The sequence below is a fragment of the Fistularia commersonii genome, chromosome 10 (assembly GCF_037954325.1).
Source record: "Fistularia commersonii isolate RoL2024-O1a breed Wild chromosome 10, RoL_Fcom_v1.0, whole genome shotgun sequence".
Classification (NCBI taxonomy): Eukaryota; Metazoa; Chordata; class Actinopteri; order Syngnathiformes; family Fistulariidae; genus Fistularia; species Fistularia commersonii.
This window is the reverse complement of record NC_141293.1, coordinates 7,981,431-8,007,999: the sequence shown is the minus strand read 5'-3', so window position 1 is coordinate 8,007,999 and position 26,569 is coordinate 7,981,431. Positions and strand designations below refer to the sequence as shown.

The 26,569-nt window shown below is 44.7% G+C and overlaps 1 protein-coding gene across 5 annotated transcripts in view; it reads right to left on the bottom strand.

The window, feature by feature from the left end:
- The window catches only part of LOC147230248 (uncharacterized), a 60,294-nt gene that overhangs the window by 4,013 nt on the left and 29,712 nt on the right, over window positions 1-26,569 (bottom strand). For 3 of the 5 annotated variants that reach the window (XM_086153523.1, XM_086153522.1, XM_086153525.1), the window contains 6 exons: window positions 21,106-21,222; window positions 19,646-19,766; window positions 17,394-17,547; window positions 6,093-6,202; window positions 5,915-6,010; window positions 706-4,241 (listed from right to left, as the gene is read on the bottom strand). In XM_086153523.1, the coding sequence (XP_086009649.1) occupies window positions 4,099-4,241; window positions 5,915-6,010; window positions 6,093-6,202; window positions 17,394-17,547; window positions 19,646-19,766; window positions 21,106-21,222 (741 nt within the window). In that variant the 3' untranslated portion in view covers window positions 706-4,098. Of the gene's footprint in view, window positions 1-93; window positions 165-320; window positions 514-705; window positions 4,242-5,914; window positions 6,011-6,092; window positions 6,203-17,393; window positions 17,548-19,645; window positions 19,767-21,105; window positions 21,223-26,569 lie in introns of those variants that run through there. The other 2 variants (XR_015106682.1, XM_086153524.1) reach the window with 2 other exon arrangements.

Sequence of the window (26,569 nt, the reverse complement as noted above, 5' to 3'; positions counted from 1 at the left end):
ATGACGACTGCAATTCAGACCCCAACAGCAACAACACCGAAGGGGAGGCGCTGGAAACTCACCTGCTTTAAGATACAAGTCTGAGTTGGTTACCTGAACACGGGTCCAAAAGGTCACCATCCTTCATTGCTCTCTGGCAGAAAATAAGGCCAGAAATCCAGTGTCTGGGTGGGAGAAATACTCAAGTATATTCATTATATCAAGAAACACTCACAAACCCTAGATTTCAGTTGTTACGTAAAGTGACACACAAAGAATCCATAGAGCTAGTGGACATCTGTCAATCAGGAGAAGGTTTGTCTGATTTGATATAACGGTACCAAAAATCCTGGATTCCTGTCTTTTCCAAGTCACCACAGAAGTCCAGGGAATCTCATCTGGTCGCCGATCACCATTTGAATTGACTTTAATTCGCCACTTGGAGCCCGGAGCGTCTCTCAGCTGCTGTGGGGTAGAAGCCTGAGAACCCTGAGGAACCCCATACAGACACGGGAATCCAACGGGGGGATCTCGCTGTGAGGAAGAGGCGCAAAATCTCACATAAGAGCAGGATGTTTCCACAACACTCACCTCTCTTCCTCCGGCCTGCTGCAAAACACGTGTTCCACATTCACCTCCGAGGTGTTTGAGCATTAACACAAGAAATGATCTCAAAAACCAAATGTTGCTCCAGGCAGATGGAGAACCACCAAGCAGACACAGACATATACAAACATTTATATTTTATTTAGTAAAAAGACAGTTCTTTTTTTTTTTTTTTTTTTTTTTTTAACCGCACCATGACAAGTATAGGGCATTTCATGAACTGCTACAAAAATCAGTGTAAACATCATCTGGCTGTTTTATCGTCCTCAAAGCCTCGGACTGAGATGGCGAAGAGTGCAGGAACTCAACTGTAAACAACGTACACCTCTCAGGCGGCGAGTATTCTACTGACAGGAGCGATGCGGCGGATACAAACAAGGCACTGAAGCGAGAGATGATATAAAAAGGACAAGGCTGAATACGCTTTGCTGCTGCCCTGGCTTTGTTAAAGTATAAAAATCATTTAAAAACATGTCTGGGTCCGTGACACGAGGAGTAAAACAAGTGACATGCATTCAGGGGAGGCAGGCGAGACTGTGCCTCACTTGCAAATCTCGGAAAGAAAAAAATGTAAAATGAAAAAAAAAAAAAAAATTAAATGGTTATATTTATCAGTGATTTGCACTATAAAGGTATTTTTCATTTAACGTCACCACTTTTATCATTCAAAATCGCTGGATTTTCACATTTACTGTACAAATACTGAGAAGAGACATGCAGTGAGGCCACGGACTGTTGAGCCTCAATGTAGATTGCGCAATAACGTCTTACTGCTAGCATGATCTGCACTAAGATCGTATTGCTGTCTCTTTGTATGTCGTTATTAAAATCTTTAAACACTTTTGCAATCCGATTGTGATAAAGTCAGTGCCTCACCAGAAATGAACCTCACTGCAGTGACTGGGTAAAATGTTTAGGAGTATTAAGTGATAAGACACCCAAAGGGATCCATGGGGGGCATTCGGCCACTAAGGGGCAGTATGACCAAGGCTTCCAGCTGCTTTTTAATAGCAGGGTGGTTTTGCAGGGCTGAATTCACAAACATTTCCGACAGAAAATTAACTCATTCGGTATCTACGCCGCTGCAGCCTATGCCAGCTGTCATTGTGTGAGAGGCCACATGTAGAGACATACATCCATTCACCCTCTCATTCACATATATAGAGGGAAACCTTTCACCCATTCACCCCCAAATGGACATAAAACAATTCACCCACCATTCACACGTCTGAATCACTCAGGGTCTCCAATGAACCTCCTGCGGGAGGAACCTGGAGGACACATAGAGAACGTGGAGACTCCACACAGAAAGGCCTGTGTGGAAATACAACCGGGGGGCTTTCTTGCCGTGAGGCGGAAGTGCTAACCGTGCAGCTCTGCCCGCTCAAAATCACTCAAAAGCGCCATCACCTACGTCTCGCCATCAGGTCGATGGAAGAGGCCAAAGCCCAACATCAGATTGGGATGGTGGCTGCGGGGATCTGGGTTAAATCTGCGAATAAAAATAACCAATGACAACATGCTGGCAGTAAGGGGCTGTATGGATGCACTGACAGGCAGATTTGTTAGCTTTGGACACGGCCGGCGACCAGCTGCCTCCTCCACTGCCTTTGTTTCTCAGCTCAGATAACCATCCACGTTGCACGGGTTCAGAAGACTGTCGGTAAAGTGCGACTCATTTCGGTTTCCGGCGACTTGAAACAGAGGCGGCGTGTCAGGGGAGTTCTTTAAAAGCTCATGGAAAAAAAAAAGAGAAGGGTTCTCTGAGCCGTGAAACGCCATGAAAACATTCAGCTTTTTCAGAGAATCACGATGTCCAACTTTTATCCAATGGCTGGGATTTTTGGATTGATTCATTCATTCATTTGCGATTTCGCTTCTTCTACAATCGGGGATCGCAAGGGGGCTTGATCCTATCCCAGATGTTCCCTGCGGGAATTTAAACCCTGGATCGATCACAAAGCCACATATATGGCCATACAAGGATTCACTCATTTACAATTCATAAAGACAACCATTCACCCTCTCATTCACACATCATATAGATATGAAACCATTCACCCTGTCATGCTTAATATAGAAACAGCCAACCTTTCACTCCCAATTTCACGTGTCATATCGAGACACATTCACTCATTCACACATCATGTAGTCACAAACATTCACCCTCTCATTCTAATGTGATAAGGAGACATACAACATCCACCCTCTTATTCATGCATGATATAAAAATGTAACCTTTCATTCCCTCATTCACACCTCATATACACATGTAACTATTCACCCTCTCATTCACACTATATAGACATACAACCATTCACTCATTTACAAGTCAAACATTCACAAATGAGTTGCTGTCATTCACACCTCATCGAAACATGATGAAACTATTCACCCTCTCATTCATGCATCATATACAGGCGTAAAACCATTTCGCTCTTCATGTAAAACATACAACCTTTCACTCCCTATTTCAGGTGTCATATAGACAGAAATTCAGTCATTCACACACACATCATATGGTCACAAACATTCACCCTTTCATTCACATGTCATATAGAGACATGCAACATTAACTCTCTGATTTATACCTCATACAGAAACATACCTTTCACTTCCTCATTCAGGAGTCATTTAGAAAGACACATTCATTCACTCACAACTCATGCAGTCACAACAATTCACCCGCTCATTCACACGTCACATAGATGCGAAACCATTCACCCTTTCACGCCTCATGTATAAACAGAAAACTTTTCACTTCCTCTTTCAGTTGTCCTATAGAGACACGTGCATTCATTTATTCACACATCATGTTGTCACAAGCAACTACCCACCCTCTCAGTCACGCGTCATTTAAAAACATTAAACCTTTCACTTCCTCTTTCATCCATTCACACCCCGTATAGTTACAAACCAACATTCACCCTCTCATTCAAATGTGAAATAGAGACATACAATCATTCACCCTGTCATTCAAACATCTGGGGACAATCTAGGGTCTCCACTGAACCTCCTGCATGTGTTTGGACTGTGTGAGGAACTCGGAGAACCCTGAGGAACCCCACGCAGACACGTGGAGAACATGGAGACGCCACACAGAAAGACCTCATGTGGGAATCCAACCCGGGACCTTCTCGGATTGAGGTTTTGGAGGAGTTAACCCCTCCGCCGCTGTGGAGCCAATTTCAGCCCCTGCTGATGTTCTGAGAAGAATAAATGTCAAACAGACGGACGTGGATTCCCATGACGTGATGACAGAGTGACAGACACGACCCAGAATCCCACAAGAATCCGACAGGTGGTCAAAATCCGTGAGAAATCAAAAGCCTCGGATCCAGATCTCAACATCCTGTCCGCATTTAAAAAAAAAAAAAAAAAAAAGCACTTCTATTTACACTCGGACCAGATCGCCAGCTGAATTCCCGCCCCGATGTAAGAGCGAAAAGAGGAGTCGGGGCGAAAAAAAACAAACAAAAAACCAATTCCATTTTGTGCGATTGTCGCGCAGCATCATGAGTCCAAGTAGACGGAGTCCATCTGGCCGAGGCAGCGGTCAACGGCTCCTGCCTGGAAGAGAAAGTTGTCGTCCGGGCACGGGGACATGGGGTAGCCGCCCCCTGCCTGTCCCTGGAGGTCCTGCAGCAGGTCAAACTCTGGGAGAAAACAAAGAAGGCTTCCTTTACTCGCTGTGCAGATGACATTCTGATCTGCGATGGGAGCAGGTGGAGAAACATGCTCTGGAAAGTGGTGAGACCAGAGGTAGTGTATGGTTTGGAGCCGGAAGTAGCAGAGAGGAAGGTGTTTTCTTTGGGTGATGGATAGGATCGGGTATGAGTCCATCACAGGGACAGCAAATGTTAGATGTTTAGAACCAGACTGAGATGGTTTGTCCACATACAGGGAAAGGATGGTGAATGTATCAGCAGGGGTTGGAACCACCAGGTAGGAGGTGTTAGAGGAAGACCAAAGAGATGATTTATGGATGGAGTGAAAGAGGACATGAAGTTAGTTGGTGTGAGAACCAGAGAAGAGGGTTAGGTGGAGGAGGGTTGTTCACTGTGGCGAGCAGCCAGAAGGAGAAGAAGTAGAAACATCTGAGCTGAGGCTCACAACTTTCAGAATAAACAACATAGTTTTCTTAAACGCAGGTTTTACGTCTGGACTGGACTGGCCTTTTTTTTTTCCTCTCTGCGAGAGTGAAATGTGACAAATCCTTCGTCTGGGATGGCGGTCGCCGAGGGTCTGGTTCCTGTAAGGTTCGACTGACAACTGGGACGCGCAAGTAGTCTTGCCAGATATCGGCGCCAAGTTGGTGTTCCAACGTTAACTGGAAGGCGAGGAGATCAGACCGCCCCCCATCCCACACGTCTCGCTTTTTTCGCAATAGCCGATTGTGGAACAGCCGGATTGTCACCAGGAGAGTACATGTGGTTCTCCTGTCACGAGGACTTGGATAAGGATCTCTGGCCAATTAGCTGAAGGGGCGCGTCCCTGCCACCGCCCCCGCTTGGGGCCCCTTGTGAGGAGCCCTTTCGGTCTCCTCTTTAAGCCCGCTGTCGTTCAAACTGTCTTTCAAGCCAATGGGGAGAAACTCTGAGGTCAACCCAACGTTTTGCTGAGTCGGGACAGTTCCTTCCTCCATTCCCACGAACATCACGCTCCTATTTGTTGAGAGCTGCTCAATTTTGTCTGCCGTGAAGTAAACATCGACATGTGTTCATCTTGGAGAGGACCAGGAGGGGTTCGTGACGCAATCTCGTGGTCGGTAAAGTCCACTGCATCCACTCGCCAGAAGCACTTTGAAGAAGATCTTTCTCCTTCCTTGATCTCGAAGCATCACTTAGGCAGCGCTGTTACACGATTGGTCAAAATTTGAAGTCTGCGTGGTCAACGCAGGGTACTTTTGAGGATGAAAGTTCAAAAGGGGTCTAGCAAGATGTTTAAAGACACGCAGGCGACCGGTATTCTTGGATTGAGGCACCTGAACATCATCTGTCCTGTTCCTGACAAATTGGCAAAAACCAAACGGCGTGCGCAGAGTCCCTGCAGTTCTTGTGAAGTATGAAAGTTGTTCTTGTTCTCGACACCTTCCAGGAAAATAAACAAATTCTTCGCTACTGGTGGAGGACGTCCAGGCCCAGAGGGTTAGCACTGAAGCTAGCTAGCTAGCTAGCGTAAAATCTAAACTCAACTTGTCGAACACCTAAGCAGGAAGCGAACTCCATAATTCCTATTCCAAAGCCGAGTCAAACTCAAGCTGACTAGCAGCGCCGCCTCGCGGGACAAAGCGTCTTTGTCAGTGAACTGTGCTTCGAGTTTATCTTACCTGCGGAGTGAGAGGCGGAGCTGTTTGCGAAGTAACCGGCTCCGAACCCTCCGTCGGCTTCGGACTGTACCGCCTTTCCCTCGCCAAACAGACAACCTTCAACGGGGCAGACGGGAAGCCGGGTCGGTTTTTTGCCAAGTCGGCGTCAAGCCATGCGTTCATCAGACAAGACGAGTACCTTGTTGCTGGGGGAACACCTGCTGCTGGTGGCCGTAGGCTTTGTGGAGGCCCTGCACCCGGAAGTCCGCGGTGGCCTGCGCCTCGGCCGGCAGGAACAGGCCCCTGCTCCTGGGTTCACCAACACACACAAAATGAGTTGTCAATTTTCCTACATTTAATTGCATATAGAGATAAACAAGCATTCAGCCTTTTATTAACATGTCATAAGACAATCACACATTCACCATGTTCTTGTCACCCTTATTCACATGTCATTGAGACGTTCATTCATTCATATGACGTAGCGATAAACATTCACGCCTCATATAGAGACGTAACCATCGATTCATTCACATGTCACATTGGGACAATCCATCACCCTTTTTTTCTTGTTGTATAGACACAACCATTCACCTATTCATAGACAGGAGACCAACCGTTTACTCTTATATGTCATATAGAGACAAACAAATATTCACACTACATATAGACATACAACACATGGTCACAAAAAAAAAACAGTCATTCTTATTCACGTGTCATTGAGACAATCACTCATCCACATATCATGGATAAACATTCACCCATTCATTACTCGTCATATTGAAACTAACACGTGATTCTTATTCAAATGTCATTGATACATTCACTCATTCATTTGTCACAAACAACTATTCACTCACTCAATTCACTCTTCATAAACACATACAAGCATTCACTCGTTCACATGTCATATAGTCACAAACAAATGTCATCGAGACATTCACTCATTCAATATTCATTGAGAAACAACTATTCACCCTTTCATTCACTCATCATATAGAAACTAACGCCGTAGTTCTTATTCACACGTCATCCAGACATTCACTCATTCATATGTCACAGAGACAAACAACCATTCACCCTCTCATTCACACTTCATAAACACAAACAACCAGTCTTATTCACACGTCATCCAGGCATTCACTCATTCACATGACATAGAGATCAATGACTGTTCATCCTCTCATTCACATGTCATGTAGAGCCATGCAACCATTCACTCATTCACATGTCTTATAGTCAAAATCATCTAGACTTTCTGATTCCCGTAATTAATACATTTACTCCTTCACGTCCCATAGAGACAAACATTCACCCTCTCATTCACACTTCATAAGCATATACAAGCATCCCCCATTCACACATCATACATTCAAAACGTCATCTAGATATTCATTTATTCATGTCATAGAGACAAACAACTATTCACCCTCTCATTTATTTGTTATATAAGACAAATATGTCAAATATATCCTTTCATAACAGCTACACTACAATTTTCCCTTTTATCATACTATTGTGCACTCCTTACCTCACTTGTTACTAAGACACTTATAGTTTTATCACCTGTTTACTAAGACACTTTATAGTTTTACTGAGACACTTTATAGTTTATAGTTTATTTTTATTTCTAATTCTGCCTTTTCCTTTTTATTATTTATTACTGTTATATTTTCTGTAACTCTGGCACAACAATTTCCTTTGGGATTAATAAAGTTGTTCTTATCTTATCTTATCTTATCTTATGTATTCACTCATTCACATGTCATGAAAACAAACCATTCACCCTCTCATTTACATTTCACAGACAGACACATAACCAATCACTCTTGTTTGCATGTGATGGATACATTCATTCATACATGTTTCCTATGGAGACAAATGACCGTTCACCCTCTCATCTGCATGTCTGGACAATGCAGGGTCTCCACTGTATGTGTTTGGACTGTGGGAGGAACCCAGAGAACCCTGAGGAACCACACAAAGACACACGGAGACTCCAAACAGGAAGAACTTCTGTGGGAATCCAACCTCCTGGACGTGAGGAGGAAACTCCAACCACCCAGATTCTCTAATCCAATCTCAATCCCAGCCGTGTGACCTCAAGCCTTGTCGTTCATTTTTCAGACGAATCTCCATTTTCGGAAGACATCACGGTGACCCTGGACCCTGAGACGTTTCAACGACCCCAGAGAGACAGAAACTGAGAGAGACGTCCAGCAGCATCTTCAGAAACACAGTTTTTCATTTCCCTTTGCTCCGGCTGTTGCATCTCAGGCTCCATTAGCTTCAGTGCCGCAAGACTGGGGAGGTAATAATACTCTTACATCTTACTGATGTAAGAGGCCTCCAGATGATAAACTACATTCAATATTTCTTTCCCCCCAAACATTCTTTTTTTCGGATCTAATACTGCAAATATTCCTACTAAATACAGTAACTATTAGTCCTATACCGGTAATAATAATAGTAATACATATCATTATCATAATCATTGTTGTTGATGTTGTTGTTATTGCTATCCGAACATTGCATTTTACAATATTATTTCTCCGATACAGCATCACTACATATACCTTTATTATTGTTATTTTTATTGTTATTTTATTCTTATTTTTATATGGAGCTCTATTCTGATTCTTCCCTCCTTGAGTGTGTAGCAGGAGCTGCTTTCAAGAAAAAGCACCTTCCCTCTGAGGGATCACTGCGGTGAACACGAAAAGGTTGCGGGTCTTTCACCCATGGGACTAAATTTTAGGGGGATGAACACTAACAAACACTAAAGAACACTAAAGAACACTAGCGTCGGGTGATTTTCACCCACACAATTCTTGTCATGTGATTTTCATTGTGTTACCATCGTCTGAGTTTTATGGGTCCTTGGGTAGCTTCACGCTGCTCACTCATGTTATTAATTGTATGTTTGTTTCCCTCCTCCCAACGGCCCATCTATAAATTGATGAAAACTGTATTTTATCCAGGATGTTGCATTGGTTAAAATATACCCAATGTTAGTGATGGTGTTACTTATTTTTACGTTAGTGTTCCCAGATGTTCCCGGATGTTCGAGTTTAGTGTTGTTTGTTGGCGTTTCTTTATTTAAGTATTAAACTCCTCCACGCTTACGCCATCTTTTCTCAGCAAAACACCACATTGGTGACTCCAAATTGAGTATATCCAACTTTAACCAAGTCGCCCCAACTCGCTCAACTGGCCCATTGGTTCGTGGAATTTCATCAGAGGATGACAGATACTTCCTGGTCATCGCGGCGCTGGACCAGCAGACCGCAAGGCGGGTCATGGAGATGTCCGTTCTGGGAGTTCTATGTCCTGTCTGGGAGACGGCTCTGTTGTGAATCTTATGGAGAACATGTTGACGCTGCAAGGATCCGACGACGGCGGGTTCCTTTTACCAACACGTTTTGCGCGATTCTGGCGAACTCCCGATGTTGGGCCATTCATCGCCCAGAGCGCGGTGATGGAGCCTCCCGCGGACGAGGCCTGGGGATGCAGGTGCAGCCGTGGGGGCCGAAGTGTCTACTCCGAGGGGACGTCGGAATGGCATCTGTTTTTTCCACCAGTGGTTCGGCAGCAGAGCTCGGCGTTGTGTTTCCCCCTCATTCGGCCCCTGAGCGAATGAGCAGGGGGCCGGGAAACAACGGATCTTAGGTTTGGTAGCAGCTATGGGTCGATGGACACAACCAGCTGCTGTTCGTCGGGTACTATGGTATGGACTCGGGTTTCTGGTTGACTCTTGTTTTTCTGTGCGCCGTCGGAATTTCGGCCTGTTTTGGCAGGCTGATCAGGACTCCTGTGAGGGAATAGTTTTGTTCCCAGTGTCCCTTCTGGGTGTTCTTCTGTGTGGTGGACACTAAAGGGTGTGGCCTCTCACCACGGGGACTAAGGGCTGGAGGCGGGTATACAGGACTGTCAGAAAATTAGAATATTGTGATAAAGTTCTTTATCTTCTGTAATGCAATTAAAAAAACTAGAATTACTCATGATATTCTAATATTTCGAGATAGGATTTTTGAGTTTTCTTAAGATGTAAGCCATAATCAGCAATATTAAAATAATAAAAGGCATGCAATATTTCAGTTGATTTGTAATGAATCAAGGAATGTATGACATTTTTGTTTTTGTAATTGTATTACAGAAGATAAAGAACTTTATCACAATATTCTAATTTTCTGAGACAGTCCTGTATGTAGGTTTGGTGTTTGTTGGTGTTTCTTTGTTAAAGTGTTAAACTCCTCCATCACAGTATACTGATTCTGATTCGGAACTATTCATTCACACGGAATAAAGATAACCAAGCACTCACATTTCATATAAAAACCATTCACCCTCTCATCCACGTGTAACATAGACATACAACCATTCCTATACTCTTATCTTAATATATAGACATACAACTATGCACTTGTACAGACAGTGTACACTAAAGTGTGTATTAAGAGATGTGTGCAATCTGTGCAAACTAAAATACACACTGGTGCAACCTTCATGCACAAAGTTATCCAAGTTTAGAGATGGAGGACAATGCTTGCTGCAGTAACTCATCTCTTGTGCGTGTGTGTGTGTGTGTGTGTGTGTGTGTGTGTGTGTGTGTGTGTGTGTGTGTGCAGGGCTGTATCTACCTCTCCGCTGCAGTAATGTGCTGACTGCGCAGTAATGCCGTGACTCAAAGAGGAGAGACGGGCGAGTCAACAAGAAAAAGAAAGAAGGAATCTGTCTCTGAGGAGACATACGGCTGAAGGCCCGGGGACGGCATGTGGGCCCCCCCGACCCCCCGGACCTCCTCGGACCCCCTCGGACCCCCGGGCCCCCCCCGTCAAAGCTCTCCCTTCATACGAGCTCGACAACTCCGCTGGATGATGTACGGTTACATATCGTTCCCCCGACGGCCAAGCGGCCTTGGTTTCTCCCGGACAGACTCGAGTCGGCTTCGTAAAAATGGGCCAGGCCTTGTCAGGAGACGCCGACACACACGTTTGAGCAGCGACGGCGGAGAATTAAAAAAAAAGCAAAAAGGGAGACGTTTGGAGATTTTCTTTACGTATCTATCATTCATGGATCCCCCCCCCCTCCCTCCCCTGTTCTCCCTGCTCGCCGTTTCCCACGTCAGACGCCATTACGTTTAATTTGAAAGTGTCTGCTTACAGCGGAGAAGCACAATAAAAAGCCAAAATTAATCAGGAGGACGTTTTTTAAAACCCAGAGTTGATATAACTTACAGATGGCCGCCCCCCCCCCCCCGCCTCACCGAGGTAATAAAGACCAGGCTTTGTATAAGATTATGTAAACAGAGCAGGCTTTGATATAGTACGACTGTTGAGACAAGCGCGCAGCTTTGCAACGATGACTGTGAGCCGCAAGAATTCCACACTTCTCCCGTCCCCCGGACCAGTAAGGGGCGACATTATCTGGAAGCGATGGTGTCTTGTGCCACTGCTGTCGCATAGTGAAGGCTACCAACGACCAACATGCCCGTATATATTTTTCCTTTCCCCCGCTTTAGCGCCTAGTTGCCCCCTGCTGAAATTTGAAGCATCTAAGCTCTCGCATCTACAGTGATCCCTCGCTATAACGCGGTTAACTTTTCACGATTTCGCTACTTCACGGATTTGCATGGTGCATTGTGTTCCGCCTTCTGATTGGTTGAAAAGTCACTCGGCTTCTTCTCTACCTGTGCGTCAATAACGTTGCAGTTTAAATATGTACGCGTACGTAAAACAGCTTGGCAATTTTTACATTACGTACGTGCAAATTCGCTTGCAATTTCGAGTTTCTCTAAAACCCGTAATGTTGACAAAACGCTCTGGACCGACAAAAGCACCTGCGGCAGGGCCCAAAAGGCAGCGGAAGATGCTATCTATCGCGGATAAAGTTAAACTTCTGGACATGCTAAGGGAAGGTAAAAGCTATATGCAGCTGCAGGTCAGCATTACGGAATTAATGAATCTGCCGTTCGTTCCATAAAGAAGGAAGAAAAAAACATAAGGACGACAGCAGCAATAAGTTTCGCAGCAGCAATAAGGTCGCGGTGGGCAGTGCTAATCTCCGCAATTTGAAGCCTTCTGTTCACATTGATGATTAAAATTATTATTTGACAGTACAGTACAGAAGTTATTTGTTGAAAACTAATAGGTAAAAACTTTTTGGTAAAAACTTTTCTCTTCCAGGATTCCAGGACTTTTTACTGCACTGATGCTTGAGCTGCCCCAGATCAGGTTAGGCACCAAGTTAGGCTATGCAGTGTGTGTGTGTGTGTGTGTACGTTTGTGTACGTCTTTGTCAAAGAAAAAAAAAAACTCACCAACCCAAGCTTACTGTTCTGTATATTTCCTGTGCATCTTGTATTTGCAAGTGTTATTTGCAGTCCTTATGTCCTCTATTGTAAGTCGCTTTGGATAAAAGCGTCTGCCAAATGTAATGTAATGTAATGAAAAAAACGTTTCTAAAGTACAGTACTTTTATTTGTGAAACAAATGATTGAGCCTGTAAAATGGTTTGTTCTTTCTTTTCGATGTATAATAGAGTATTTGATTGTATAATAATTGTAAAAAAAAAAAAAAAAGGTTTCTACTTCACGGATTTTGCCTCTCACAGGTTCTTTTCGGAACATAACCCGCGCGAAAAACAAGGGTATACTGTATATGTTGTATTGCCACGCAAACGCCGCTAGGATCCTCAGCTACTTTATAATAACAGGACTGGATCAGCGAAGGCAAGGGTGGGGGGTTGATGGGCCGAAGGTGCCGGCCTCGATGTGAAAAGAAATTTCAGCTCTGGCAGCGTCTCGGCCATATGGAATTAAGGGATGGCGCTGAACGCACGCTAACACAGATTTAAATTTGATGGGATCTGGAGGGATTTCCAATCCGGCCTTTAGACAGTTCACTTATTGCACGTTAGGAGATTTACTGCGGAGCGAAAAATGCGTGGACTCATCGTTCTGCTTTCATTACTCATCTTTCTGAGACGAACCATGTGTGTGTGTGTGTGTGTGTGTGTGTGTTGCCTGAACCAGCTCCCCGTTTCGCCTCGACCGCAAAACACACCAAATGCTGTATTTCCCAAATACACGCTGACGGATGAGCCTCGGCTCAGGCCTCCGGCTCCAGCGGGTGTTCAGCCATTAAGAAACGTGAAGAAAAAGAAGACGAAAAAAATTAGTTTTAACCAGAGCAAATGAACGCGTCTTGTATTGGCTTTGGCAACCTTTCGCGAATGTATAACGCCGTACTGGGACCAATACCAAGACAGATTTGTACACATGAACCAGGCCCACCTGCATCCCCCAAACAACCAGGTAAGACCCACCGGCAGAACCAGAACATCCACATGAGCCTCAGCCTGTGGGATCCAACAGGTCTCACTGCTTTGTCTGGCTTTACTTTGTCACATTCCAATCCAGGTAATCCCCAAAAGTTGCTCCTTTGTCCTCAACGAACAACTCCCCCATTAGCATAACAACCCCCTTGGACCTAGTTTCTGCCGATCAACTCTTCCAGTTACATAACAAGCCACCGCAGACTCACACAAAACCCTAGTGGTTACATTTGAGTTAGCGTTAGGGCTAATGTCCTTCAGGTCATTAGAACCAAAGAAGCCTCCGGGATGAGGGCTGAAACGTCTCAGAGTGAAGAAATTCAAGTCCAATTGCTACGACAAGAACTTCTGGAGGTAGCCGAGCCCGGTGTTCTACCTGTCCTTTTCCCATCAGGACTCGGTTTGGTGAAGTCGAACACCACTTTGGAGAAAAAACACCCATGTGTTTTGTAAACAAAGGAGTTATTGTAGCCCTGGTACACCCTGCATCCCAGGGGTGGTTTGCTGGAGATAGAATTCAACTCTGGTTGCAACTCTGAAAGGCCTTTTAAATGAAAAAAAGTCATGAGAGTCATGGACGGACTGGCGGCTAATGTGAATAATGACTACCTGCAGCCCTGGGCTGGCTGGGCCTACGACGTGCCGAGATCACAGATGCTCTCTACTGCTGATGACACTAATTTAGACGGCACCAAAGTCATGAAAATGGTCCGTTCATAAGGGATTTATTAGCTTTAGGCCGGAGGGGATGGTGGTAGAGGTGCAGGCGGGGGGGGGGGGGGGGGGGTTCTGGCACTCAGAAATGCATGAATACGCTCGGGCCCACTCTGCGCCGGGGCTTTGAATAATTTCAGTTTCTCTCGTTTTCATTTACACATGTTCCTCCTGGAGGACGCACGCCTCCCACCTGGAAAACCTCAAAGGTGTTTAGAAGAGGTCGGATTAGGCTGAAAGGAGACGGGGTCAGCACTGCCGTCGTACCTGTGGGTGGCGGCAGCGGCTCTTACTTATTAGTTGCCAGGAAATAAAACCTGTGGGAGTGCTAGGCTTTGACATGTAGCCGCCGGCTAATTTCGATTCCCGGCCTCTCCTGTCCACACGTCGAAGTGTTGACCCCGCACCCCAAGTTGTACCTGATGGCCTGGTTAGTGCCTTGCATGACAGATCTGTTGCATCGGTCGGTGGACGGGCGAATGCTAACTACGATGAAGTACTACCACGCGCCATAAGGCATAGATACATCAGCCCCCCCGCGAGCTATCGACTTTTCACCCAGATAGCTAATCAGGTTCCGAGTCCTGTTTCCGACAACAGAAATAGACACCGAAATAGACGGTGGGAGTGCCGCGATTCTTCTTCGCCGCCATGTTGTCTTTTTTGTTCCTTTTGCCCGAGCATACCGCACCTCCGTCACCGTCTCCGTCCTCTGGTACTCACTTCCCTACAGGAAGTGAACTCAGATGACGGACAGAAGGCTGTGGATTGCGGATTTAACCTTGAGTATCTGTTTCGGAAAACTGAAGCTACAAGCTGACATTTCGGCGTACGAGCCCTTCACTTGAGCAACACATTCTTGCTCTGTGCACTTTGCCATTCTTACATGGCCGCATTTACGTACAACGATGGAAAACAAGGGGGAAAAAAAACACCACATGATACTTTTTGCGGCGTTTATCTCGCGGTGAGCGGCTCAGCCCGGGCGAGTGTCTGTGAGGATCCGCGAGGGCTGGTTTCCCGCCACTGCAGCACGGGAAGAGTTTACATGCGATGCCAGCGACGTCTATCCAAGAGCGCTGCGAATCTGGCGCCCGGTTAAGTCAGGAGAACGTCATCATCCGGCAAAAAAGCGGCACACAGCAAGCGTTGTCTTTTGAATTAAAACAGAGGAACCACAGTCCAGGACAAAAGCAAAAACACATCAAAATAAAAGGATACACAGAGCCTTCCAACCTCCAAAGCACACTCATTCCAACCTCTGCTTCAAATAATTAGTGACCTTTGCAGATTTAACGCTGGGTTTTGTAAAAGAAATATCAGCACGCCAACACAAAGCCCCTTTGAAACGCACTCATTAGATGAAGGTGCACTGCAGTTACATGCAAAGCTTTAACAACATTTTACAAAGCCGCAAAAACTCAACGCTTGCCTTTATCAAGTCGTTTTTATTGGACAGCCTGCCTTTGTTGTAACTGTTGTGCCAATAAACCCCGAGTTTTACGGGACAAAACTTCGGCGATCAGCGATTGGAAGCCTCAGAGATGCCGCTGCCCCGGAGGCTTCCAGCTGCAAGTTCCCAGCCTCGCTCCCGCTCTCATATCGACTCGGTTTACAATACACATAAGTTCTGCGGCCTCATACTACACAATCAGCGCAACCACAGAGTCATAACTCCGTCCCTGGTGATAATGCAGTTGGGTTTTCGGGAATGGCGCGGAGGCTGATCCACTACCAGCCCCCCGTTTCTGGGCATGTGCGTTCCAGACGAGCAACTGCGAGGCACATAAATCACACGGAACAGATGGTTTGGACAGATGGCGGCACTCAAATCCACAAACAAGAGCGCAGGCTGGAAGGCATGGACTTAATAGCTTGAGGGCTTCTGACCTGCAGATCTGAAACCATGATGTCGCAGCAGGACAGTTCAAAATTTGCCAAAAAGACGACAAATCCCCTTCCTGAACTGGAGTATTACTGACATACAGTCAACTATGGATTATCTTCTGGGGCCTCTTGAATATTCATTCATTCATTCATTCATTCATTCATCATCATAAATATCGCTTATCCTGCACTCAGGGTCACATGGGGAGTTGCGGACTATCCCAACTGTCATTGGTCGAGAAGTGGGGGTCACCCTGGATGAGTCGGCAGTCCTTCACCGGGCCACATATAGAGTCATACAAGTCTTGACCCTCTCATTCGTATGTCATGGAGAAACATACAACTCTTCACTTCCACCTTCACAGGTCAGACAACACAACCGGGACGGCCACTCATCGGTGAGAGAAGTGTATCGTTGGATTAGAAATGGGACGTCAACTAAAAGTGACTTTCGGCATCGAGAGGCTGATTTTTGCCAAAAACTGAATCCCCTTTTTGGTCAGATTGCAGTGGACTGGCAGCGGCAGACTCCCGACCCTGCCAGACGCCGCCGCTCAGTGGGTAGACTGACCCTTAATGTTTACCTCATCATTAAAATACCGTCTATGCCAGGAGGAGAAAACTGCTGACGTGTTTCCAGAGGTGGAAATGATAAATCACAGCCTGCTGGGAGCGCCGCAACCGAGGAGTTTAGGAGCTGACGGAACTTTAACTCTGAAACGGAGAGTCTTTTTTTATACGTACGCCGGTTCCTTTGGTGAACTTCCCTGCTGTTAATCCAGTGGACGGATACTGATCACGAGATGTTTGTTTTGGAAGCGGAGAACGTGGAGCTGGAATAGGCTGAAGGCACAAACCTTGTTGCATGAATTTTTCAAGGGTGAACAAACAACGTTTGCCAACTGGCGTTTTGCCGACTGTGGTGACCAAACATCAGAACCTTTTGGACTTTCTCTGCGCCTCAGTCTCTTTCAAGCTAGGTTGGATGTGAGGACACCGCGACTTGTCTGAAATTCAACCGAATATCTGGTCTCGTGTCCGCTGACCGCACTTGAGCTTTGCTCCTACAGACAATCTGACACGGGGTCAACTACTGATCATCTTCTCGGGCCACCTAACAGGATTCACTCCTTCATTCACTTGTCACATGGAGACATACATGTATTTGGTGGGTGGACCATAACAACAATGGTGGCCTCAAGAGTACTCTGGAGTACACAGGACTTTTCCATGGTAGCTTGGAATACACAAGTGCACTCCAGAGTACTTCGGAATACTCCAGAGTACTCAGACCTCCATAGCTCTGAGTGATGACCTCTTGAGACTGCTGTCTTGGGTCTCTCCAATCAGTAACTCTACCTCACTGTTTGCCCGTGAAAATACCGGATCACTCGCCGTTGCTGACATTTACACTCGCTGCTGCACCCGGGTTTGTTAAAGAACCGGGACAGGAAGCGTCTCAATATACACTGTAATCCACTGGACTGACCTGTGTACTACAGTGTTTTTGGTTGCTTCCAGCATTCTGGCCCCCGTACTTAAGATCTTGCCGTTCACTCACCCCTCTCTTCCACCACCCGGGCAGGTCAACGGCGAAATCTGGTTGCCGGCGCCGAAGTTCCCCTTCAGGCCTTGATATGTGGAGCAGGCGTCCGCTGGTTGGAACTCGGCCGTGGCCCTGCTGTGGTGGACGCTGCAGCTGTTCGAGTACACACCTAGATAGAAACGCCAGGAAAACATCAGAAAACCACAATTTCTTTTGAAAAATACCATGAATTAGGGGCTTCTCTGAGACTTTCTGAAAACCCTGTCGGCAATGAGGAATGGGGGTCGGGGTGGATCAGTACGAGCGTTGTTTCATCACGCCACTTAAAATGGTCGTAGTGCGTAGATCGCTTCTTTGCTGATGGATGAGGAGTGTCGCAAGAACGGTCCGTGGTCCGCGCTGTCATTGGCGCGATAATTCATGGACGAAGGCTCTTATTAAGTTATCGGATGGACTACAAAAGGATCTAGCGATTATCAGTCAAATCCAGTTTTTAAACTGTGTGTTTTGGCGGAAAAAATGAATGTTTTATTGGAAAAGCTGGAGCTGTAAAGACATCGCTTTGTCATTATCTTGGCAACTGCTGTGTGTGTGTGTGTGTGTGTGTGTGTGTGTATGCGTGTGTGCGCCGTCTCTTATCAGGGGCCAGACTCTTACGATTTCTCTGTTTTCGATGAACGATGGAAAACCAGGAAGTAAATATCATCATTACCGCCATGTGAGGAGATTCATTAATAGTGGGGCCAACGTTAAAACAGGGGGCGGAGTTTAACCCCGACGGGTCGGCTGTCAGTCACGGGGACACGAAATGAAGACATCTGACATTTCACCCTCTCATAGGTGACCACGTTCTCTCCGTGTCTCATCGGGGTTCCTCCAGGTTCCTCCCACAACATGTCCAAAAACAAGCAGAAGGTTCATTGGAGACACATCATTCGTGAGAGTGCATGGCTGTATGTCTCTACAGGACATGTGGAAGGTTGTAGGTCCCTCTGTGACATGTGAGTGGTTGAATGAATCCATGACCAGCGAATAAATGAGGGAAAGGTTGCAAGTCCATATGTGATGTGTGAATGAGAGGGTAAATTATATGACGTGAGAATGAGAGGGTGGATGAATGTATGTCTCAATATGTTATCAGAAGGAGCGAATAGTGCAGTGAATAGTATTTCTATTTACTAATAGTTTTATGAGGGTCAATAGTATGCTTACATGCCTTATGAATGAGAGGGTTGATGACTATGTGTACATGACTGAATGAGAGGGTGAACAGTTGTATGTCTACGTGTGGCATCTGAATGACAGTGAATGGCAAGTTCATATATGACTCATGAATGAGATGGTTGTATGTCTAGATATGATGTCAGAATGAGTGAGTGAATGATATGTCTATTTATGAATTGCAAATGAGAGGGTGAATGTTGAATGTCTCCATAAGTGGCCCTGCGATCATTCCAGGTTGAACCCCAATGCACAGGCCCCAAGCACAGGATCAGCAGAGTAGATGATAAATGAATGAATGAATGGATGAATGAGTGAATGAAAGTCACCTAGTTTGATCTACTGGGTTACATCCCATCCCTGTTGCAGTACTTCAAATGTAATGCAAGCTGCAATGCGACTTCTGGCACTTAGAATCCGGTATGTTAGCATCCACTGAAGTATCACCTTAGTGGACCACAGCATCATGCCGTTGATGTCCAGAGCGCCAATGTGGAGAAACACTAACACGCCTGTCTCCTCTCTCTCTAAACTCTCTCTCTCTCTCTTACTCTGTGGACAAACAGAAGTCGTGATGTACCGTTCCAGGCTTTTCCCTTCAAAGCCCTTTTTTGGTGAAACTGCAAATAATCCTAAGTAATGGACACGGACAGCTCGGCTGCATCGGACAGCCAGCTGAGCCGAGCAGAACCTGACAGCTTCTTGAACCCGGTTCAGCCATTGAGAAGGGGGGGGTGGTAGCTTGGCTGGTGTGTGTGTGTGTGTGTGTGTGTGTGTGTGTGTGTGTGTGTGTGTATGTGTGCCAGTGCCCGGTAATTGGACAAGGTAAACAAGGGCGTGATGAGCTATTATCATAGGAATGGGAGTGGAGGAAGGGGCGGAGGGGGCAAATGAGGCCACGGGAGAAAATGTAAAGGGGCAATTTAACAGTCCAGGTGTCCTGGAAGGGGTTCGGGGTGCAACTTCCCCTCTTTTTTCACTTTCGGGGTGCTTTCAGTGAATATTACACAACGTTGGATATGGTTTAATGACGCCTTCATCCTCACCTGTGAAGTCGTGGAGGTCTGGCGGCGGCGCTGGGCCCTCCTGGAGAGATGGGGCTGAGCCGTGGAGGTGCTGCCTGGCCAGGTGGCTGCTCAGCGCGTCCGACTCCAGAGCAGAGGCCATCTGCCCGGAACAGAGCAAACGCTTCTGAATTCAGATTTCAAATCGGAAAAAAAAATGTGGACAAAGTGCATTTTCTTCCTGGTGGGTTTTTTCCTTTTTTTTTTTTTCAAAGAAACTATGCTCTGGTTCTTGTTAGCCCCCGCCCCCACCCCGCCACCTGCCTGTCATAGAGGTACAAAATCCAGAAATATTGTTGGGCAAGAATAATCCATAAAAAGGAAAATAAAATGAATGCAGTAAAAGATCACGTGCTAGCAAATCATCCCCTCCTTGGGCTTTCGGATATATCCACCACTCCGGGACTCGGGAGGACGTCTTGATCAGCTAAACCGGGTTTTTGCAGGGATAAACGCAGTTTTAATGTCACCGCCCGCAGGCGCACGTGTTTGTGTTTAGCTTTCGGTGTCACTCGGGGGTTCACGGAAAGCAAACAAGGGCCCCGATAACCAGGAACAATAGGTTCCCTGTTCCCCATTAACGGGGGGAGCGTGCAAAGCGTTGTTCTGTTGTATTTCACCCTTTCATCCCCCCCGAAACATAATTGGGCTCTTCCTCCTCCTGCCGATGCAAGTTCATCGCAGGTCCCGACAGGAACATAAGCGAGGGGAATGAAATGCATGCAGATGGAAAGGCTTTCATTTTTGCTAAATAAAACCTTGGAATAGAAGGTTTTTTTTTTTCCTGTTTTTCGCTTTTATTCATTTTGTAAGGGGTGCAAACACAATAGCACTGAGAGAGTCTGATAAAAACATAGTTCCTGACAAATATATAGATATGACCTTTAATATAATTCAATATAATTCAATATAATGTCCCCTGTCTTGGTTTCAGCTCCACCTGAGGGAGGAGAACTAAATCCCAATGCTAATCACAGATTAATGTAATAAAAAAAAAAGAAGGAAAAAAAAAGAAAAACGCTGCTATTTTGCAGTTTTCGTTGTTTTTTTCAATGGTTATCAAAGTGAAAGCCCAGCAACCGCGAGCAATTGGGAATGTAATCACAGCGGCCGTTCGAGCTGCGGCTCGGATTTCAGGACGTCCAAATTCACTTTGTATTTTAATTAGTTAATTTTTTCCCAAATGCCACCGCAACATGACTGATTCCAGCTATATTTCACAGGCGTCCATGTAACCCCCCCTTCCCGCCACGGCTGTCTAATAAAACTCTGCAAAAAAATATTAAAAACCCGGCCAAAAAGAAGTCAACAAATCCCCCTATTTATTTGAGCTGCTCAGCTCTCACCGCATTTCAAATAAATAGTCTGGAGGGGAAGGTTTCATGAGAGATGTTTATTCAGCGCCGGTGATTACCGCCGCCGTCCAACATGGCTGCACCTACCTTGACCTCCTCTCTCTCCTGGATGCCGCGGGCCGAGTGGGCCTTGACGTGCTTGCGCAGAGAGCTGGGGTCGGTGTAGCGCTTGGTGCAGCCCGGGATCTGACAGGCGTACGGCTTCTGTGGGTGAACACGTGAGGGTCAGAAAAAAAGCCATCTTCTGTTTTACCTACTCCAGGCATGCATTCGTTCCTGGATCTGTTGGTTGGGTTTGGGGGGAGAAGGAGGTTGGAATCCATCCCAGCTGTAGTTGAGTGAAAGGCAGGGTTCAGACTGGACCAGTCTCCACTCAATCAGTGAACATTCACCCTCTCATTCAATTCATATAGGGATATACCACGATTCACCCACTCATTCACATGTCATATAGGGGCATACCAATATTCACTCACTCATTCACGTCATAGGGACATACCACTATTCACCCACTCATTCACAAGTCATATCGGGACATACCAATATTCACCCTCTCATTCACATCATAGGGACATACCAATATTCACCCTCTCATTCACATCATAGGGACATACCACTATTCACCCACTCATTCACATGTCATATCGGGACATACCAATATTCACCCTCTCATTCACATCATAGGGACATACCAATATTCACCCACTCATTCACATGTCATATAGGGACATACCAATATTCACCCTCTCATTCACATGTCATATAGGGACATACCAATATTCACCCACTCATTCACATCATAGGAACATACTACTATTCACCCACTCATTCACATGTCATATAGGGACATACCAATATTCACCCTCTCATAGGGACATACCACTATTCACCCTCTCACTCACATATCATAAGAGTGACATACCACTTTTAACCCCCCCCCCCAGGCTTTTCTCCGGTTTCCTTTCAATACAAAAAAATTTGTCTATAAATCAAAATTGTCCAGACATGTGAAGGAGAGGGAGAATAGCCATCTTTCGATATATGAGATGTGAATGAGAGAGTGATTGGCTGCATGTCTCTAGATAACATGGATGAGAGGGTGAATGGTTGCATATCTCATTATTTCCAATGGCTGAGTAACTGTCCATATATGATGTGTGAATGAAAAAGTGAATGGTTGTTAGTCTCTATATGACAAGTGAATGAGAGGGTGAATGGTTTCTCTCCATATGTGACCACGGGATGAACTCTGCTTCTTGGCCAATGACAGCTGGGATAGGCTCCAGCATCCCTTTGGCAATCAGTGACTGATAATTGCTCGAGATAATGTATTAATGAATATTTCAAATATATACACATATGTGTATATATACATGTAAATTTATTTGATGTGAAAAACAGAGATTGAGTTTTAGTTTTGGAAATCGACATGCTTTTTTTGAAAGTCATTTTCTGTTTTTACAATAATTAAACAGTAATTTTTTTCTCCTCTTCCCAGAATCTACCAGTTTGCATTTAAGCAGCTGGAAAAAAAAAAAAAACGAGCCCGCGAAGGACACAAAATCCCAAACTGTCCTCAGCACTTAGCTTCACATTAATGTTGCCCTCCAAGGCGCCCGTTCAACGAAATGGGAATTCGCACAGCGTCAGCCCGCCGCATGTCACAACCGGAGGAAGGATGAATGATGAGAAAATCACAAATTGGACGGGTCACAGCCAGCTGAATGCCAACACACACACACACACACACACACACACACACACACACACACACACACACACACACACACACACTTGGGGCAAATACTGCAAATGTGGTGAGTTCTGTTTCCTCCCGACGAGGAGGAAATGGCTTTCAGAAAATCAAATCAAAAACTAATGAAAACAACTTAAGAGCAATTTTGATTATTTGTCGTATATTATTATAATGCAAAAGTAGAAAGGTTTTCGGATGAATATTTAAATAATGGCTAACGATCCCTCCTCTCGTTGTCCCATTTCATTTTTGTGAATTAGCTAGATTTCATTCATTAGCATGTAGCATGTAGCTGCCGCTGCTTTATGTCCTCAAAGCCTCAAAGATGTATATCACCCATCTATGGGTGAACCATCTTCTTCAACTACTAGGCATGGCATTAAGGGTCAAAAAACGCCAGTGTTTCCCGCTCCTCTGACTGGAGGTGATACCGAAATGGGCCTGGTTTATCTGGTTGCTAGGCAACATTTACAGATGGACGGATGGATGGATGGATGGATGGATGCATGATGGCGGGAAGGACAAAAACGGTTGGTCAGCCGCGTGCATATTTACCTCTCCTCTGCAGGCATCGGGGAAGGGAAGAGAGAGACACGGGTTAAGTGAATTCATCCAGTCGTCCATGCAGATCGCATTATTTACAGTTAAAGTAAACACAGGATTGCCTCCTCTGCATTATTCACAGAATGAGTTCTATGTCGTGCAGTAGATACAATACAGAGTAATACCTCTTTTATCAATAGATTAGCTATGTTAGCAAGTTGGTATCTGCAGTAATACCTGGACTTCCAAGTTTAATTGGTTTTGGTGACCGAGCCCATGAATCATTTTGCTCATATATCAAATTAAATTTCCTCATGAAATGAATTGAAATGCTATCAATGCGTTCCAGCACCCTGGTTTTGTTGTGTGTTTTTAAAATAGGAAAAATTTACTTATAAATATCAAATTATTTATCAAATAATAATACATATCAAGAGAGAATGTAAAGAAATAAAATGGTTTTATTCGCCGTATTTACCTTTTTTTATTTCTTTATTTGGTACTCTATCGTTTAACTTAAATTACTGGCTAAATAAACACTGAGTGTTACTCTTTTTGCATGGTTACAATAAAATCCATCATGCTGTAACTGAATTATATACTAAATATACTGACTTTTTTAGGCTTTTAAATCTACTTCTTTTTCTCACCTGCTATTGTATGGTTTTACTTACTGACTGGTTTTTGCGCTTAACTGTTCAGAAAACTCTGCTACACTCACATTCAAATTCAAATGACATATTAATACATTTCGTGTTTTTATGCTGTTAAATCTCTGTCATATTTTCCCCTCAGCACTTTATACATCATACTTTAATGTTTAATTATTGTGCACTTTACTGTTAATGTGCACTCCAATATTATTTTGTTAATTGCATGCCACATTGGGAAAGTGAGAAACGTCTTCTCAATTACTCTGTATGTCTGGTACAGGTGGAGAAACTGACCATAAAGCTGACTTTTAATTTTTTCCTTGACAATGCGGTGCTAAGTGTAACATGCACAAACTTTATGTCTGACCTTCATTTAGCAATGGAGTGAACACTGCTCCTCTTTTTAAAACCATCCCCGACCGGCTTTGAACGACTCTTCTGACGCCACGTCCGTTGACGTTACCGCCGTCTGCCGCTCTAAATCCCCTTAACACTTCACAGACAGTGAAGTGTTAAGGGGTGATAAAGTTCTTTATTGTCTGTAGTGCAATTACAAAAACAAAAATGTCATACATTCTGGATTCATTACAAATCAACTGAAATATCGCAAGCCTTTTATTATTTTAATATTGCTGATTATGGCTTACATGTTAAGAAAACTCTAAAATACTATCTCAAAATATAAGAATATCATGAAAAAGTAATTTTTGTTTTTTTCATCGAATTACAGAAGATAAAGAACTTTATCAAAATATTTTCGGAGACAGTCCTGTATATTGTCCCGAAAAAGGTCAGAACAGTGGGGTCGCTGCCCATCTTTCACCGTGAGCTGAAAACATACCTCTTCACCAAGCACTACCCTACTAATCGCACTTAGCCCCCAACCCCCCCGGCCAAAAAAGATAACAACAAAAAAAAAAAAAATGATAAGGGTGAAATTAATGTATGTATATACACTGCTCAAAAAAATAAAGGGAACACTTAAAAAACACATCCTAGATCAAAATGAATGAAATATTCTTATGAAATACTTTGCTCTTTACACAGTTGAATGTGCTGACAACAAAATCACACAAAAATGATCAATGGAAATCAATTGTATCAACCCATGGAGGTCTGGATTAGGAATCACACTCAAAATTAAAGTGTAAAAACAAACTCCAGGCTGATCCAACTTTGATGTAATGTCCTTAAAACAAGTCAAAATGAATCTGTGTTGCTTCCTGAGTGGACACTATGATTTCACACAAGTGTGATTGACTGGGAGTTACATTGTGTTGTTCAAGTGTTCCCTTTATTTTTTTGAGCAGTATATATGGTTCTGAGATGGCTATTTGGTCGAGTGGTCACTACTGACTTCTTACTACTGGTACTTCGGATCTTCGGTGACTGAATCGCACTTTTTGTAAGTCGCTCTGGATAAAAGCGTCTGTCAAATGACTGTAATGTAATGTAATGTAATTGCAACTCCCTCCTTGTTACCTGCCATCATCCTCCGCTTACCCACTAATAACATCTTTCACCGTGATCAACGATCGCCTCCTGGCAGAGCGGAGCCACGTCTTCACCTGAATACCCTCAATCTGCAGCCTCAGTCACCCCAACGCCCTCTTCAACAGGCGGGTAAGGGCTTTCGGAGCGCTACGTGAGCTTTCTGCGAGAGACTAGGCAAATTTTCAAGAAGAAATTTACTTTTTTATATATGTATATAATATTACTTATTACATTTGTAAGTCAATATGAGATATTTAGTCAACCTTGAAAAATTGTATTGACACCAGCCGGCTCTTGGCCGGACTTCCTGCCGTGTTCAGCAGTTATTTACATTCAGATGATCCCCGGCCGGGCCCGCCGAGGCGCCAGATGTGTCTGATTCCTGATTTGTGAGGCAACACTCGAAGCCTCTATTAGACAGCGTGAAACCACAAAAAGGAGAAAATAACCTTCTCCCCCTTGTTGTAAAAACACCGAAGTCTCATCAGCGTAAGGAGAGATTTGATTCGCTGGATTACAGTTAAATCCTCATCTCTTGTCAGCAGGAGCAAGAATAACTGTGGCTCGCCGAGCAAATTCACGATAGGTATGCAGTTTTCTGAAAAAGTACTCAAACAGTACTTGTGAAAACTACTCTGTTCGGGGATGGGGGGTATATTTCGGCACTCAGGATTAAACCCATTATTTCCCCATCGGTCGTTACGTTTTACGCACGAGGACAATTTTTCGGACATGGAATAAAAAAAAACGCCGAGTCAGTGAAAGGTGTGAAGTCTGTCGGATGCACTTATGGGAAACCATGGCAACACATGATCTGTGCAGGTTACGGGAAACGGGCGAGATCGTCGTGAGATTTGCATGATCCCGAACTTGCATGCAGAAGCAGGGTATCCAGATTCTAGATGAATTGGCATAACACGGTGGGTGAAAGTATCAAAAGTGCGTTTCTGCATTTGCTGTAAAACATTTTAGATGATTCAGAATGATGGACGGATTAGTGTTGGATTTTAGACGCCTGGTGGCTTTGTTTTTATTTTGCAGTTCCTTGCAGATTTTCAGGTCAATTCTGGAAAATGAAGCTGAGGACATGCTAAGACATGTGTTG